The sequence below is a fragment of the Pseudophryne corroboree genome, chromosome 2 (genome assembly GCF_028390025.1).
Source record: "Pseudophryne corroboree isolate aPseCor3 chromosome 2, aPseCor3.hap2, whole genome shotgun sequence".
NCBI lineage: Eukaryota > Metazoa > Chordata > Amphibia > Anura > Myobatrachidae > Pseudophryne > Pseudophryne corroboree.
Window position 1 is genome coordinate 256,800,159 of NC_086445.1, and position 15,590 is coordinate 256,815,748.

Here is a 15,590-nt window from a genome sequence, read left to right on the forward strand (position 1 = left end):
GGAAGAGTATAAGACTTGCATACATCTTAAATTACAATCATCAGAATAGTAACCGATCCGCCAGTGCCCCCGGATAGCAGCCAGCTGCACGATCCACGTTGCTGTGTATGGCAATCACTGGCACTAATCCCCGCTCATCAGACCAGGTAGATGACGTCAATCACATCCTGCAAGCCACGCCACATGGCGTTGACGTCATCTACCTGGTCCGATGAGCAGAAATTAGTGCCGGTGATTGCCACAGTAAGTCACTTATATAGTGCACTCACATTCTGCAGTGCTTTGCAGTGAATATTTCAGTCATTCACGTCAATGCCTGCCCCAGTTTACAATCTAGCAGGGTTTTTTTTTTTCCTTTCTTACGTCCTAGATGATACTGGGGTCCATTTAGTACCATGGGTATAGACTGGTCCACTAGGAGCCATGGGCACTTTAAGAAATTGATAGTGTGGGCTGGCTCCTCCCTCTATGCCCCTCCTACCAGACTCAGGGGTAAATGTATGAAGCAGTGATAAGTGTGGAGAAGTGAGCCAGTGGAGAAGTTACCCATGGCAACCAATCAGCTGCTCTGTATAATTTTAGAGCATGCAAATTAGAAATGTTACTTCAAAGCTGATTGGTTGCCATGGGCAACTTCTCCACTGGCTCACTTCTCCACTCTTATCACTGCTCCATACATTTACCCCTCAGTTTAGAAAATGTGCCCGGAGGAGCCGGTCACGCTGAAGGAAGCTCCTGAAGAGTTTTCTGCATTTATTTTATATGTTTGTTATTTTCAGGCAGGACTGGTTGGCACCAGCCTGCCTGCTTCGTGGGACTTGGGAGTAAAGGGGGACGGCCCAACATCTTGAAGTGTTAATGGTCCTGTTCCCTGCTGGCAGGACACTGAGCTACTGAAGCAACTATTCGGAAGCCCCACCACGGCGAGCGTACATTTCCGCAGCATGCCGCCGCCCCTAACAGAGCCAGAAGAATGAAGAGTGGTGAGTACTGAGCCAGTGTTCCGGCTAGCTGGGCGACTGCTATTATGGCGGCATGAGGGTACGGAGACTCACGGCTTCTAAACGGGGCGGAATGCGTCTCCGGACACAGTACACAACTGTGTCCCAGTACACTGCACACAGTACCCATACTGGCACAACAGCCTTAAAACGGTTCTTTCCATTGTAAGCACCAAATTCCTCAGCCAGTGTAAAAAGAAAAAGTGGGAAGACCGCGTGCCATTGAAGGGGCGGGGCTTCACTATGAGAGGAGCAGCTCACCAGCGCCATTTTCCCACTGCAGTGGACACGGACGCTGACAGGACAGGGATGCGCAGCTCTTCCAGCGTGACTCCAGATTACCCTAGTGGTACAAGAGTCATAGTAGGAGGGGAGCGACTATTAGTGTACTAAGTCCCCTATCGGGGTACTTGGTTTGCGACCCGGCTAAGCTTTGCATTAGCGATAAGGGCGCCGTTGGGGCTGGCTCCAAACAACTGTGTCTCCCCGAAGGGCTCTTTGTGGGTTATTGTGCTTAACCTTTCCTGTGTGTGTGCGTGTGCGCGCGCGCGCGCTGTCACATTTACATTATGGCAGGCAAAGAATGTGTTTCTTGTACCGCAGAGTGTTCCTCTTCACCAGGGGGCTCACTACTGGGTACTCAGGGTTCACAGACTAGCGGGGCTCAACTGGAATGGGTTAATTCTCTTAAGGGAATGATCTCAACTCTTTCTACAAAATTGTCCCGAAATGAGAAAGAGACGCAATACTTAAAACAGACTGTGGGTGAGTTTATGAATAGAGACTCAGTCCCCAAGACAGCTTCTAAATCCCCTCCCATTTGTCCGCAAAGGCGATCTCTGGCCCATATCCTGCAGTCTGACTCTGACGGGTGGTCTTCAGTATGCCGGCTGTCGGCATACCGACACTTATTCTCCCTCGTGGGGGTCCACGACCCCCCTAGAAGGAGAATAAAATAGCGTAGCGCGCCACCGTGCCCGTAGCGTGGCGAGCGCAGTGAGCCCGCAAGGGGCTCATTTGCGCTCGCCACACTGTCGGTAAGCCGGCGGTCGGGCTCCCGGCGTCGGTATGCTGGTCGCCGGGAGCCCGACCGCCGACATACCATAGTGAACCCGACTCTGACAGGTCAGACATGGGGGAGGTGGACTCGGGGGGAGGAGGGGGGGGGGGCGGCTCTGTCACAGGGAATAGAGGCTCTTTTAGACGCTATCAGAGGTGTTCTGCATATTCCTGATAAGGTGTCAGAGGAGTGTGAGGAATCTTATTTTAATGTAAAAAAAAGTCCTCAGTCACTTTCCCTGCGTCAAAGGAAATGAATACCCTGTTTGAAGAACCACGGGTTAATCCTGATAAGTTTCAGATCCCTAAAAGGTTGCTCTCATCTTTTCTTTTTCCTCTGCAGGATAGGAAAAAAATGGGAAAATCCACCGACAGTGGACGCATCAGTCTCTAGGCTGTCACGTAAAATTGTATTGCTTGTTCCTCGTGCAGCCTTCCTAAAAGACACGGCTGATTGTAAAATTGAGACTACACTTAAATCATTGTACGCAGTTGCTGGGATGGCCCAAAGACCCACTATTGCATGTGCGTGGATCACTAAAGCCATTGCTAAATGGTCAAGGAATCTAACCCCTCAATTAGGTTACCTATCTAGGGGGGATGTTGTCTTACTCCTGCAGCATATACAGGACTCTGGGAACTTTATGGGGGAAGCCATAAAGGAAATAGGCATGCTTAACGCACGCACCACCGCTTTAGCGGTGTCTGCACGCAGGGGTTTGTGGCTACGCCAGTGGACTGCTGACGCGGATTCCAGGAAAGGTGTGACGCGGATTCACAGGAGAAGCCTTGTTTGGAGATTAATTAGACAAATGGATCTCCACAGCTACTGCGGGTAACTCTACGTATCTTCCTTCCGCAGCCCCCCCCCCCCCAACCAAGAAGCCTTACTCAGCTTCTAAGTTACAGTCCTTTCGGACAACCAAGTTCAAGGGCGAATCCAGAGGTGCTTTGTGTCCTCCAGCGGCGCAAGAGGTAAACCACGCAAACCAGCAACAGCAGGTGCTCAGGAACAGAGCTCAGGGCTACAGACTGGAGTTCCAAGAGCTCCCACCTCACAGATTCTTCAAATCAGGCTTGCCAGTTTCACAAGAGGCAGGTATAACTTCACAACATGCCATCCAAAAACTGGTACAGACTCATGTAATTGTTCCAGTTCCACCTCATCAGCTAAACAAGGGGTACTCTTCCAACTTGTTTGTAGTACCGAAACCGGATGGTTAAGTAAGACCAATTTTGAACCTCAAGTCGTTGAACCCGTACTTACGAGTGTTCAGATTCAAGATGGAGTCTCTCAGAGCGGTGATCTCAGGTCTGGAGGAGGGGGAATTCCTAGTGTCTCTGGATATCAAGGATGCGTACCTTCACATTCCGATCTGGCCGCCTCATCAGGCTTATGTACGGTTTGCACTGCAGGACTGTCGCTACCAGTTCCAGGCCCTGTGATTTGGCCTCTCCACGGCACCGAGGGTGTTCATCAAGGTGATGGCAGATATGATGTTTCTACTCCGCAAACAGGGAGTGAACATAATTCCGTACCTGGACGATCTCCTGATAAAAGCACCGTCCAGGGAAAGGTTGCTGGACAGCATTGCTCTCTCAACCAAACTTCTCCAGGATCATGGGTGGATTCTGAGCCAACACGGAGGCTCCCATTCCTGGGAATGATACTGGATACGGAGTCGCAGAAGGTGTTCCTTCCATTGGAAAAGGCATTGGTGATCCAGTCGATGCTTCGGGATGTCCTGAAGCCAACCTGGATATCTGTGCATCTATGCATTCGCCTTCTGGGGAAAATGGTGGCCTTTTAACGAGGCTCTTCAATACAGATGCTTTCACGCAAGACCCTTCCTGCTCGATCTGTTGGACAAATGGTCCGGATCGCATCTTCACATGCACCAGAGGATCCGTCTTGCCAAAAGCCAGGATCTCTCTTCTGTGGTGGCTACAGACTTCTCACCTCGTCGAGGTTCGGAATTCACAACTGGATTCTGCTAACCACAGACGCAAGCCTCAGAGGTTGGGGAGTAGTCACTCAGGGGGTACAGTTTCAAGGAAGATGGTCCAGTCAGGAAGTCGTCCTTCCAATCAACATTCTGGAACTCGGGGCCATATACAACGCCCTTCTGCAGGCCTCATATCTTCTTTGAGATCGGGCCATTCAGGTCCAGTCGGACAATGTGACGGCAGTAGCATACGTAAACCGACAGGGCGAAACGAAAAAAGCATAGCAGCAATGTCAGAGGTGTCAAGAAATCTCCTCTGAGCAGAGAGAAATGCTGTGGCGTTGCCAGTGGTCTTCATTCCAGGAGTAAACAACTGGGAAGCAGACACGACCTGCACTCGGGGGAGTGGGGCATTCACCCGGAAGTGTTCAGGTGCTTGACAAGTCGATGGGGATACCCATAGATCGACATGATGGCCTCTCGTCTCAACAAGAAGCTCAAGCGGTATTGTTCCAGATCGAGAGACCCACAGGCAATGCCCTGACGACTCCATGGATCTATCAGATGGTGTACGTGTTTCCTCCACTTCTTCTGATCCCAAGAATTCTAAAGAGAATAAAAAGGGAAAAGGTTCAAGCAATTCTAATTGCTCCGGACTGGCCAAGAAAAGCCTGGTACGCGGACCTTCTGGAGATGCTCCTCGAAGATCCGTGGCCTCTACCTCTTCGCGAGGATATACTGCAACAGGGCCCGTTTGTCTATCAGGGCTTACCGCGGCTACGTTTGACGGCATGGAAGTTGAACGCCTGATTCTAGCCAGGAGAGGGATCCCTAACAAGGTTATCTTGACTATGATCCAAGCCAGGAAGGGGGTAACGTGTAAGCATTACCATTGTATTTGGAAGAAATACGTCTCTTGGTGTGAGAGCAGAAAATTTTATGCGGTGAATTCCATCTTGGACGGTTCCTGCTTTTTCTACAAGCAGGAGTGGATGTGGGCCTACGTCTGGGCTCCATAAAAGTCCAGATTTCGGCCTTGTCCATTTTCTTTCAGAAACAATTGGCTTCTCTCCCTGAGGTCCAGACGTTCTTGAAAGGTGTTCTGCACATCCAACCTCGCTTTGTGCCTCCCACGGCACCTGTCAACCTTTTGACCCTGTGTGTCAACCTTTTAACTGTCTATCTAATAACCACCTCCCGGAGGAAAGTGGAGTAACCAGAGGAAACCCTAGGGAATACATACAGACCCCACCACAACTGGTGACTGAACCCATGACTTCAGAGCTACAAGGCAGTAATGCTGAACACTACACCATCTGTGCTGCCACATCTAAGCTGTTAATGCCTGCACTATAAAAATACACCAGGGCTCGTTTACGCAAATTCACCTGGAAAATGGATAAAACTTGTGAATGCTACAAATTGAGATGCAGTCTAGTAGTGGTACATTTTTAATGTGTTTTCTCTATCGTCCTAGTGGATGCTGGGGTTCCTGAAAGGACCATGGGGAATAGCGGCTCCGCAGGAGACAGGGCACAAAAAGTAAAGCTTTTCCGATCAGGTGGTGTGCACTGGCTCCTCCCCCTATGACCCTCCTCCAGACTCCAGTTAGATTTTTGTGCCCGGCCGAGAAGGGTGCAATCTAGGTGGCTCTCCTAAAGAGCTGCTTAGAGAAAGTTTAGCTAGGTTTTTTATGTTACAGTGATTCCTGCTGGCAACAGGATCACTGCAGCGAGGGACTGAGGGGAGAAGGAGTCAACTCACCTGCGTGCAGGATGGATTGGCTTCTTGGCTACTGGACATCAAGCTCCAGAGGGACGATCACAGGTACAGCCTGGATGGTCACCGGAGCCGCGCCGCCGGCCCCCTTGCAGATGCTGAAGACAGAAGAGGTCCAGAATCGGCGGCTGAAGACTCCTGCAGTCTTCTAAAGGTAGCGCACAGCACTGCAGCTGTGCGCCATTTTCCTCTCAGCACACTTCACACGGCAGTCACTGAGGGTGCAGGGCGCTGGGAGGGGGGCGCCCTGGGAGGCAAAATAGTACCTATAAAGGCTAAAAATACCTCACATATAGCCCTAGAGGCTATATGGAGATATTTAACCCCTGCCTGATTTCTCAAAATAGCGGGAGACGAGCCCGCCGGAAAAGGGGCGGGGCCTATCTCCTCAGCACACGGCGCCATTTCCTCTCACAGCTCCGCTGGTCAGGACGGCTCCCAGGTCTCTCCCCTGCACTGCACTACAGAAACGGGGTAAAACAGAGAGGGGGGGCAAATTTATGGCGATATTTTTATATAACAAAGCAGCTATAGGGGAGCACTTATTATAAGGCTATCCCTGATATATATATAGCGCTTTTGGTGTGTGCTGGCAAACTCTCCCTCTGTCTCCCCAAAGGGCTAGTGGGTCCTGTCTTCATTAGGAGCATTCCCTGTGTGTCTGCTGTGTGTCGGTACGTGTGTGTCGACATGTATGAGGACGATATTGGTGTGGAGGCGGAGCAATTGCCAAATATGGGGATGTCACCTCCTAGGGGGTCGACACCAGAATGGATGCCTTTATTTATGGAACTACGGGATAGTGTCAACACGCTAAAGCAGTCGTTTGACGACATGAGACGGCCGGACAATCAATTAGTGCCTGTCCAGGCGACTCAAACACCGTCAGGGGCTGTGAAACGCCCTTTGCCTCAGTCGGTCGACACAGACCCAGACACAGGCGATGACTCCAGTGGTGACGGTGACGAATCAACCGTATTTTCCAGTAGGGCCACACGTTATATGATTTTGGCAATGAAGGAGGCGTTACATTTAGCTGATACTACAGGTACCACTAAACAGGGTATTATGTGGGGTATGAAAAAACTACCTATAGTTTTTCCTGAATCAGAAGAACTAAATGACGTGTGTAATGAAGCGTGGGTTGCCCCTGATAAAAAGCTGATAATTTCAAAGAAATTATTGGCATTATACCCTTTCCCGCCAGAGGTTAGGGAGCGCTGGGAAACACCTCCTAGGGTGGACAAGGCGCTAACACGCTTATCTAAACAAGTGGCGTTACCCTCTCCTGAGACGGCCGCACTTAAAGATCCATCAGATAGGAGGATGGAAAATATCCAAAAAAGTATATACACACATGCAGGTGTTATACTACGACCAGCTGTAGCAACTGCCTGGATGGGCAGTGCGGGGGTAGTTTGGTCAGAATCCCTGATTGAAAATATTGATACCCTGGACAGGGACAATATTTTACTGTCGTTAGAACAAATAAAGGATGCATTTCTTTATATGCGTGATGCACAGAGGGATATATGCACACTGGCATCACGGGTAAGTGCTATGTCCATTTCGGCCAGAAGAGCTTTATGGACGCGACAGTGGACAGGCGATGCGGATTCAAAACGGCATATGGAAGTTTTGCCGTATAAGGGGGAGGAGTTATTTGGAGTCGGTCTATCAGATTTGGTGGCCACGGCTACAGCCGGGAAATCCACCTTTCTACCTCAAGTCACTCCCCAACAGAAAAAGGCACCGACTTTTCAACCGCAGCCCTTTCGTTCCTTTAAAAATAAGAGAGCAAAGGGCTATTCATATTTGCCACGAGGCAAAGGTCGAGGGAAGAGACAGCAACACGCAGCTCCTTCCCAGGATCAGAAGCCCTCCCCGGCTTCTACAAAAGCCTCAGCATGACGCTGGGGCTTCTCAAGCGGACTCGGGGACGGTGGGCGGTCGTCTCAAAAATTACAGCGCGCAGTGGGCTCACTCGCAAGTAGATCCCTGGATCCTGCAGATAATATCTCAGGGATACAGGTTGGAATTAGAGACAGATCCACCTCGCCGTTTCCTGAGGTCTGCTTTACCAACGTCCCCCTCCGAAAGGGAGACGGTGTTGGAAGCCATTCACAAGCTGTACTCTCAGCAGGTGATAGTCAAGGTACCTCTTCTGCAACAAGGGAAGGGGTATTATTCCACTCTTTTTGTGGTACCGAAGCCGGATGGCTCGGTAAGGCCTATTCTAAATCTGAAGTCCTTGAACCTGTACATAAAGAAGTTCAAGTTCAAAATGGAGTCACTCAGAGCAGTGATAGCGAACCTGGAAGAGGGGGACTTTATGGTATCCTTGGACATCAAGGATGCGTATCTCCACGTTCCAATTTACCCCTCACACCAGGGGTACCTCAGGTTCGTTGTACAAAACTGTCACTATCAGTTTCAGACGCTGCCGTTCGGATTGTCCACGGCACCTCGGATCTTTACAAAGGTAATGGCCGAGATGATGATTCTTCTTCGAAGAAAAGGGCGTATTAATTATCCCATACTTGGACGATCTCCTAATAAGGGCGAGGTCCAGAGAACAGCTAGAGATGGGATTAGCACTGTCTCAAGAAGTGCTAAAACAGCACGGGTGGATTCTGAATATTCCAAAATCCCAGTTAATGCCGACAACTCGTCTGCTGTTCCTAGGGATGATTCTGGACACGGTTCAGAAAAAGGTTTTTCTCCCGGAGGAAAAAGCCAAGGAGTTATCCGAGCTTGTCAGGAACCTCCTAAAACCAGGAAAGGTGTCTGTACATCAATGCACAAGAGTCCTGGGAAAAATGGTGGCTTCTTACGAAGCGATTCCATTCGGCAGATTCCACGCAAGAATTTTCCAAAGGGATCTGTTGGACAAATGGTCAGGGTCGCATCTTCAGATGCACCTACGGATAACCCTGTCTCCAAGGACAAGGGTGTCTCTTCTGTGGTGGTTGCAGAGTGCTCATCTATTGGAGGGCCGCAGATTCGGAATACAGGATTGGATCCTGGTGACCACGGACGCCAGCCTGAGAGGCTGGGGAGCAGTCACACAAGGAAGAAACTTCCAGGGAGTATGGACGAGCCTGGAAACGTCTCTTCACATAAACATTCTGGAACTAAGAGCAATATACAATGCTCTAAACCAGGCAGAACCTCTGCTTCAGGGAAAACCGGTATTGATCCAGTCGGACAACATCACGGCAGTCGCCCATGTGAACAGACAGGGCGGCACAAGAAGCAGGAGGGCAATGGCAGAAGCTGCAAGGATTCTTCGCTGGGCAGAGAATCATGTGATAGCACTGTCAGCAGTGTTCATCCCGGGAGTGGACAACTGGGAAGCAGACTTCCTCAGCAGACACGATCTTCACCCGGGAGAGTGGGGACTTCATCCAGAAGTCTTCCACATGCTGGTAACCCGTTGGGAAAGACCAATGGTGGACATGATGGCGTCTCGCCTCAACAAAAAACTGGACAGGTATTGCGCCAGGTCAAGAGATCCGCAGGCAATAGCTGTGGACGCGCTGGTAACGCCTTGGGTGTACCAGTCGGTGTATGTGTTTCCTCCTCTGCCTCTCATACCAAAAGTATTGAGAATTATACGGCAAAGAGGCGTAAGAACGATACTAGTGGTTCCGGATTGGCCAAGGAGGACTTGGTACCCGGAACTTCAAGAGATGATCACGGAAGATTCGTGGCCTCTACCTCTAAGGAGGGACTTGCTTCAGCAGGGTCCCTGTCTGTTTCAAGACTTACCGCGGCTGCGTTTGACGGCATGGCGGTTGAACGCCGGATCCTAAAGGAAAGAGGCATGCCGGAAGAAGTCATTCCTACTTTGATTAAAGCAAGGAAGGAAGTAACCGTGCAACATTATCACCGAATTTGGCGAAAATATGTTGCGTGGTGCGAAGATCGGAGTGCTCCGACGGAGGAATTTCAACTGGGTCGATTCCTACATTTCCTGCAATCAGGATTGTCAATGGGTCTCAAATTGGGATCTATTAAGGTTCAAATTTCGGCCCTGTCAATTTTCTTTCAAAAAGAATTGGCTTCAGTCCCTGAAGTCCAGACCTTTGTTAAGGGAGTGCTGCATATTCAGCCTCCTGTGGTGCCTCCAGTGGCACCGTGGGATCTAAATGTGGTTTTGGACTTCCTAAAATCTCATTGGTTTGAACCACTAAAAAAGGTGGATTTGAAATATCTCACATGGAAAGTGACCATGCTTCTAGCCCTGGCTTCTGCCAGGAGAGTGTCAGAATTGGCAGCTTTATCTTACAAAAGCCCATATCTGATTTTCCATTCGGACAGGGCAGAACTGCGGACTCGTCCGCATTTTCTCCCTAAGGTGGTGTCAGCATTTCATCTGAACCAGCCTATTGTAGTGCCTGCGGCTACAAGTGACTTGGAGGACTCCAAGTTACTGGACGTTGTCAGAGCATTAAAAATATATATTGCAAGGACAGCTGGAGTCAGAAAATCTGACTCGTTGTTTATATTGTATGCACCCAACAAGATGGGTGCTCCTGCGTCTAAGCAGACGATTGCTCGTTGGATCTGTAGCACAATCCAACTTGCACATTCTGTGGCAGGCTTGCCACAGCCTAAATCTGTAAAGGCCCACTCCACAAGGAAGGTGGGCTCCTCTTGGGCGGCTGCCCGAGGGGTCTCGGCATTACAACTTTGCCGAGCAGCTACGTGGTCAGGGGAGAACACGTTTGTAAAATTTTACAAATTTGATACTCTGGCTAAGGAGGACCTGGAGTTCTCTCATTCGGTGCTGCAGAGTCATCCGCACTCTCCCGCCCGTTTGGGAGCTTTGGTATAATCCCCATGGTCCTTTCAGGAACCCCAGCATCCACTAGGACGATAGAGAAAATAAGATTTTACTTACCGATAAATCTATTTCTCGGAGTCCGTAGTGGATGCTGGGCGCCCATCCCAAGTGCGGATTATCTGCATAAGTTGTACATAGTTATTGTTAACTAATTCGGGTTATTGTTAAAGGAAGCCATCTTTCAGAGGCTCCGCTGTTATCATACTGTTAACTGGGTTTAGATCACAAGTTGTACGGTGTGATTGGTGTGGCTGGTATGAGTCTTACCCGGGATTCAAAATCCTCCCTTATTGTGTACGCTCGTCCGGGCACAGTACCTAACTGGAGTCTGGAGGAGGGTCATAGGGGGAGGAGCCAGTGCACACCACCTGATCGGAAAAGCTTTACTTTTTGTGCCCTGTCTCCTGCGGAGCCGCTATTCCCCATGGTCCTTTCAGGAACCCCAGCATCCACTACGGACTCCGAGAAATAGATTTATCGGTAAGTAAAATCTTATTTTCCGTGCACTTCTGACTATTTCCTCATTTTCCTTTATACTTGCCAGGTGACACATTTCCATACAGATGTGTCGTTCTGCATCTAGCCTCAATTCGCCGCACAGAGCTCTGCTAACAAAGGGAGTCTTTTTTTTTTTTTTTTTTTTTCGAAACTGCGTCTTTATCACAACGCAGTGCGACTAGGGAGCACGTGGATACTACTGATTTAATTTGATATGACACTTGTATATTTGTGTGTGTGTGTGTGTGAGTCTGTATACGGACAGAATAGAAATTGTATGGTAAAAAAGAAATCTGCAGCTGCTACATTGTAGCACTACGTATGGAGATTCAGAAACTATTGCCCAGATTTTTCAAGCCTTGGAGAGTGTTATGCAAATTGCACAGTGATAAAGTACCAACCAATCTGCTCCGAACTGTCATTTTTCAAACCCAGTTTGTAACATTGCAGTGTGGAGCTGGTTGGCTGGTACTTTCACCATCTTTCACCATCACCGTGCTATATCTTCAGATTTCAAGTTGAAAACTGCAGATATTGTACATTGTTAACTACCGGCGGGAGCATGCATTGTAAACGATATAGTGAATATACACATGGCGATATGAACATTAAATCGTCCAATCCGCCGAATCGGACGATATATTGAGTAAACATCGCCAAGTGTGTACCCAGCCTTAGGGGTATATGTACTAAAGTGCAGGGGGGTTTTTTTTTCTAGACACGGAGATGTCAATAATCAGGTTCTATTTATCATTTATCTTGCACCTTTTTAGAAGATAAAAGCTATCGTCTGGTTGGTATGGGCAACATCTCAACTTCTAAAAACCCTGCACTTTAGTAAATATACACCTTAGTCACACACAACTATACAAGTGTCAAATATCAAATTAATCAGCACAGGACCTTGTGCGTCCTAGTCACAATGCTTTACGATTTAAAATACATTTTTGGCAAAAATGTAGCAAAAAAGACGCCCGAGTGCCAAGTGGGTCTGTTTTTTTTGCATGATTGCAGCAAAGATGTATGAGGACACATCTCTAGCTTTCATTTGGCTTAATGCATAGGATCAGTGTCCTGTTCTGCAATCTGGATATAATTATCATTTCACTTGACACACACAATTTTTCCGATGTTTTGCTGAGTGCCCGAAAAATTATGTAGGGGAGAAATAAAAAGTGTGTATATATATATATATATGTGTGTGTGTGTGTGTGTGTGTGTGTGTGTGTGTGTGTGTGTGTGTGTATGTATGTATATATGTATATATATATATATATATATATATATATATATATATATATATATATATATATATTGTGTGTGTATGTGTGTGTGTGTATATATATATATATATATATATATATATATATATATATATATATATATATGTGTGTGTGTGTGTGTGTGTGTATATAAACAAATCCAAACATGCATGTACTGCACACTTTATTAACCTTTTGCATATTCCGTATGCACTAAATGACAGCACTGTGTTTTTGTTTTTTATTAGCAGTGAATGTTAGTAAGTGGTAGTGCAATAATGTTTCAGGCCTGCATCTGGTCTGACACAACCCTGGTAAATAATGTATTGCATGTTTTCTCCCCAGGCTCTGGATGTGTACGTTCACACTCGCCGAGTCCGTGGGGGCCGTGCTCCTGCTGCCTTTCTCAATCATCAGTAATGAAGTGCTGCTCTCGGTGCCACACAATTACTACATACAGTGGCTCAATGGATCCCTCATCCACGGTGAGTGACCAACACAGCAAGGTTTCTATGTAAGATTAGAACAGATTAAAAAATGTCGTCATCATCAGCACTTAAAGACAAAGCTGCAAACCTTAAATAAGGAATGCAAAGATTTCTATACTGAATAGTGAACTGTCTGGATGTACAGTATAGTGTTGTATGTAAAGGGCATACAACATTTTCAGATGCTCTAAGTATAGAATATCCTATTGAGCACATGATCTGACTTTTTCTGTTTAAACTTTGTATTTTGTGAAATATGAGATATTTTCAGAGTTTGTATTTTAGTGTGTAGAATTAATGTCTGTACATATTGTGCTGCAAAATGATCTTGTCTGGTAACTGCGGCCCAGCGTGTGGAGCAAAGCAGTGCTTGTTTGGGGCGGTAGAAGTCATTTGAATCTATAACATGGGGAAAAAATGTAGTCAGAAGAAATTAGCAATATGACCAAATAGGTTGCTGGCACTGTCTAAAAGATTAAGCCTGTATTCATCCCACTGTTGCTTGATAAAGGACGGTGGTATCTATTTAATTGAATCTGCCCCCAAAGACTACAAAGAGCTAATTAGCCACCAACTAGGTTGTGCAAAGTTTTGCTGGTTAATCAGTAATCCAGGTCAAGCTAACACGGTTTTCAGTGGGAGTTAATGCTGCTATTAATACACATCCCCAGAGTAGGTGAAAAGCAGGGTGAAATTATTGTTAACTTTGTAATGTGCTACAAGGTGTGTACAGCACGGGTCTTGGACTCCAGGTTGACACCAGTTTTTCGACACACCTTAGGTTGACATGAACAAGGTCGACACGAGTTTGTTTTTTAGGTGTCGTTTTCTTCGTAGAGTGATCAGGAACCCCAATTAGTGCACCGCGTCCCCTCGCATGGCTCGCTTAGCTCGCCGTGCTCGCGCCGCTACTGCGGTGCTCTGCACAGGTTACCGTTCCCAATCGTAGTCTACGTGGATCGTAAAGTATGAGAAAGTTAAAAAAAAAAAAAATTTTTTTAAAGTGAATCTCTTGTTGACCTTTTTCCATGTCGACCTTGTTCATGATGACCTTTTGTCCATGTCAACCAATTGGTGTCGACCTAAGGTGTCAACCTTTTTGGTGTCGACCTGGAGTCCGGATACCGTACAGCACTGTACAAGGTATACATAAAAAATAGTAAACACATACATATAAATATCATATATGCTTTGAGCATCCACTGCATGTTAAGCATTAGTGTAAAACATCAGATCACTGATTGGGTAGAACATAGAGGCGAACAAATACTTATACATATAGTGCAAAGACAAGCAAATACTTACTTTAATGTACAAATGACAGCACGCCATGCAGTACCCCTGGGACATTACTCAAAATGAATAATAATGTATGAGGAGGATTTTAAATAGGAAAATATGGCCAATAAAGACCTATACTCTAAAAGGTTAAATGGTGTGTTACATGTGTTGATGAGAAAAGTGGTTTTGAACTTAGATGTGAGTTGCAATTGTTGTCTTTTCCCCAATTGGTGGGAAACTTTGGGTTGAGAACCACTCTGTAGACCCTTTATTTCCAAAAAATTGCAAAAATAAGTAATTTGATGTCATTCTATGGCCTGTAATACTTACAGTGCCTGCAATTTCTAGTTGTAATTGAATTGCAAGGGTATTGGGAGAACGTTTTATGAAAACATCCTGCAAAGTGAACCTTAGACTAGGGCCACACATAGCATTTTTTCCTGTTTCACAGGAAGGAGCCTTTTGGACTCACGCCCATACCTTTTAAACAGATGCCGCAGAACGAGATCCATGCTGCGGTTGGATTCAGCAGGTGCGGGACCTGCTTGGCCGCGAGGTGTGGCCGTAGCCTTAATGTAGCCTGAAGGATCACAGTTTGGAACTCGCAGCTAATTGAATTTGGCTCTCTATGCTAAAGTAATAATTTATGTGTATGAGGGTTGTATTACGGTTTACTACAACCCCCGAGGATATGTTTTCTGTAGGATAGTGTGTATTTATAAACTTATTATGTATTCAAATGTTTTGAAACTCTTGCGTAAGTATATTGTGTTATATAAATAGGTTTCATTTGATAATGTGTTCACCCTCCTATTTAACTAACTATTTATTTTTGTCTCCTTGTGTTTTCTTTCCAGGCCTGTGGAATCTGGTGTTCCTCTTCTCCAACCTGTCACTAGTGTTCCTGATGCCTTTTGCCTATCTCTTCACAGAAGCGGAAGGCTTTGCAGGATCCAAAAAGGTAGAAAGTCCCAAATTGATTATGATTTTTTTTTTTTTTCAATATATTCTGTTTTTAAAATTATTCCTATGATTTGTTTTTTTTTAAATTGGTTACTTAAATCCTCAAAAGATGACTTGTCAAACATGTAAAGAGAATCCTTTTGTGGCCTGTATTCAGTCTAACATTTAACAAGGATCTAGTGACTAAACTGGTGCAAGAGGCACAAAAATCCTCATGCCTCAACTTAGTGCCTAGTGAATTGATAGTTTGCATCCTCATAATATTGAATAGATTTTCTATGACTAGGCAAAAAGTAAACGTTAAAGGCCTGAGTCACTGTAGGGTGATGTGCTGCTGAACATCTGTGACATGCTATATTTGCCCATTACAGTACCCTGAATGTTGTCCGTTTCTCTGCGCACCCCCATAGCATGGGGATCCGGTCTGAAGATCGACAGTATCTAGGTCGACAATGTTTAGGTCG

The 15,590-nt window shown here is 46.6% G+C and overlaps 1 protein-coding gene across 2 annotated transcripts in view; it reads left to right on the top strand.

Annotated features, from left to right (window-relative positions):
- LMBR1L (limb development membrane protein 1 like) overlaps positions 1-15,590 on the top strand; it is a 183,937-nt gene that overhangs the window by 110,946 nt on the left and 57,401 nt on the right. For both annotated transcript variants that reach the window (XM_063952689.1, XM_063952690.1), the window contains exons 4-5: positions 12,740-12,879; positions 15,021-15,124. In XM_063952689.1, coding sequence (XP_063808759.1) covers positions 12,740-12,879; positions 15,021-15,124 — 244 coding nt within the window. The remainder of the gene's footprint in view (positions 1-12,739; positions 12,880-15,020; positions 15,125-15,590) is intronic.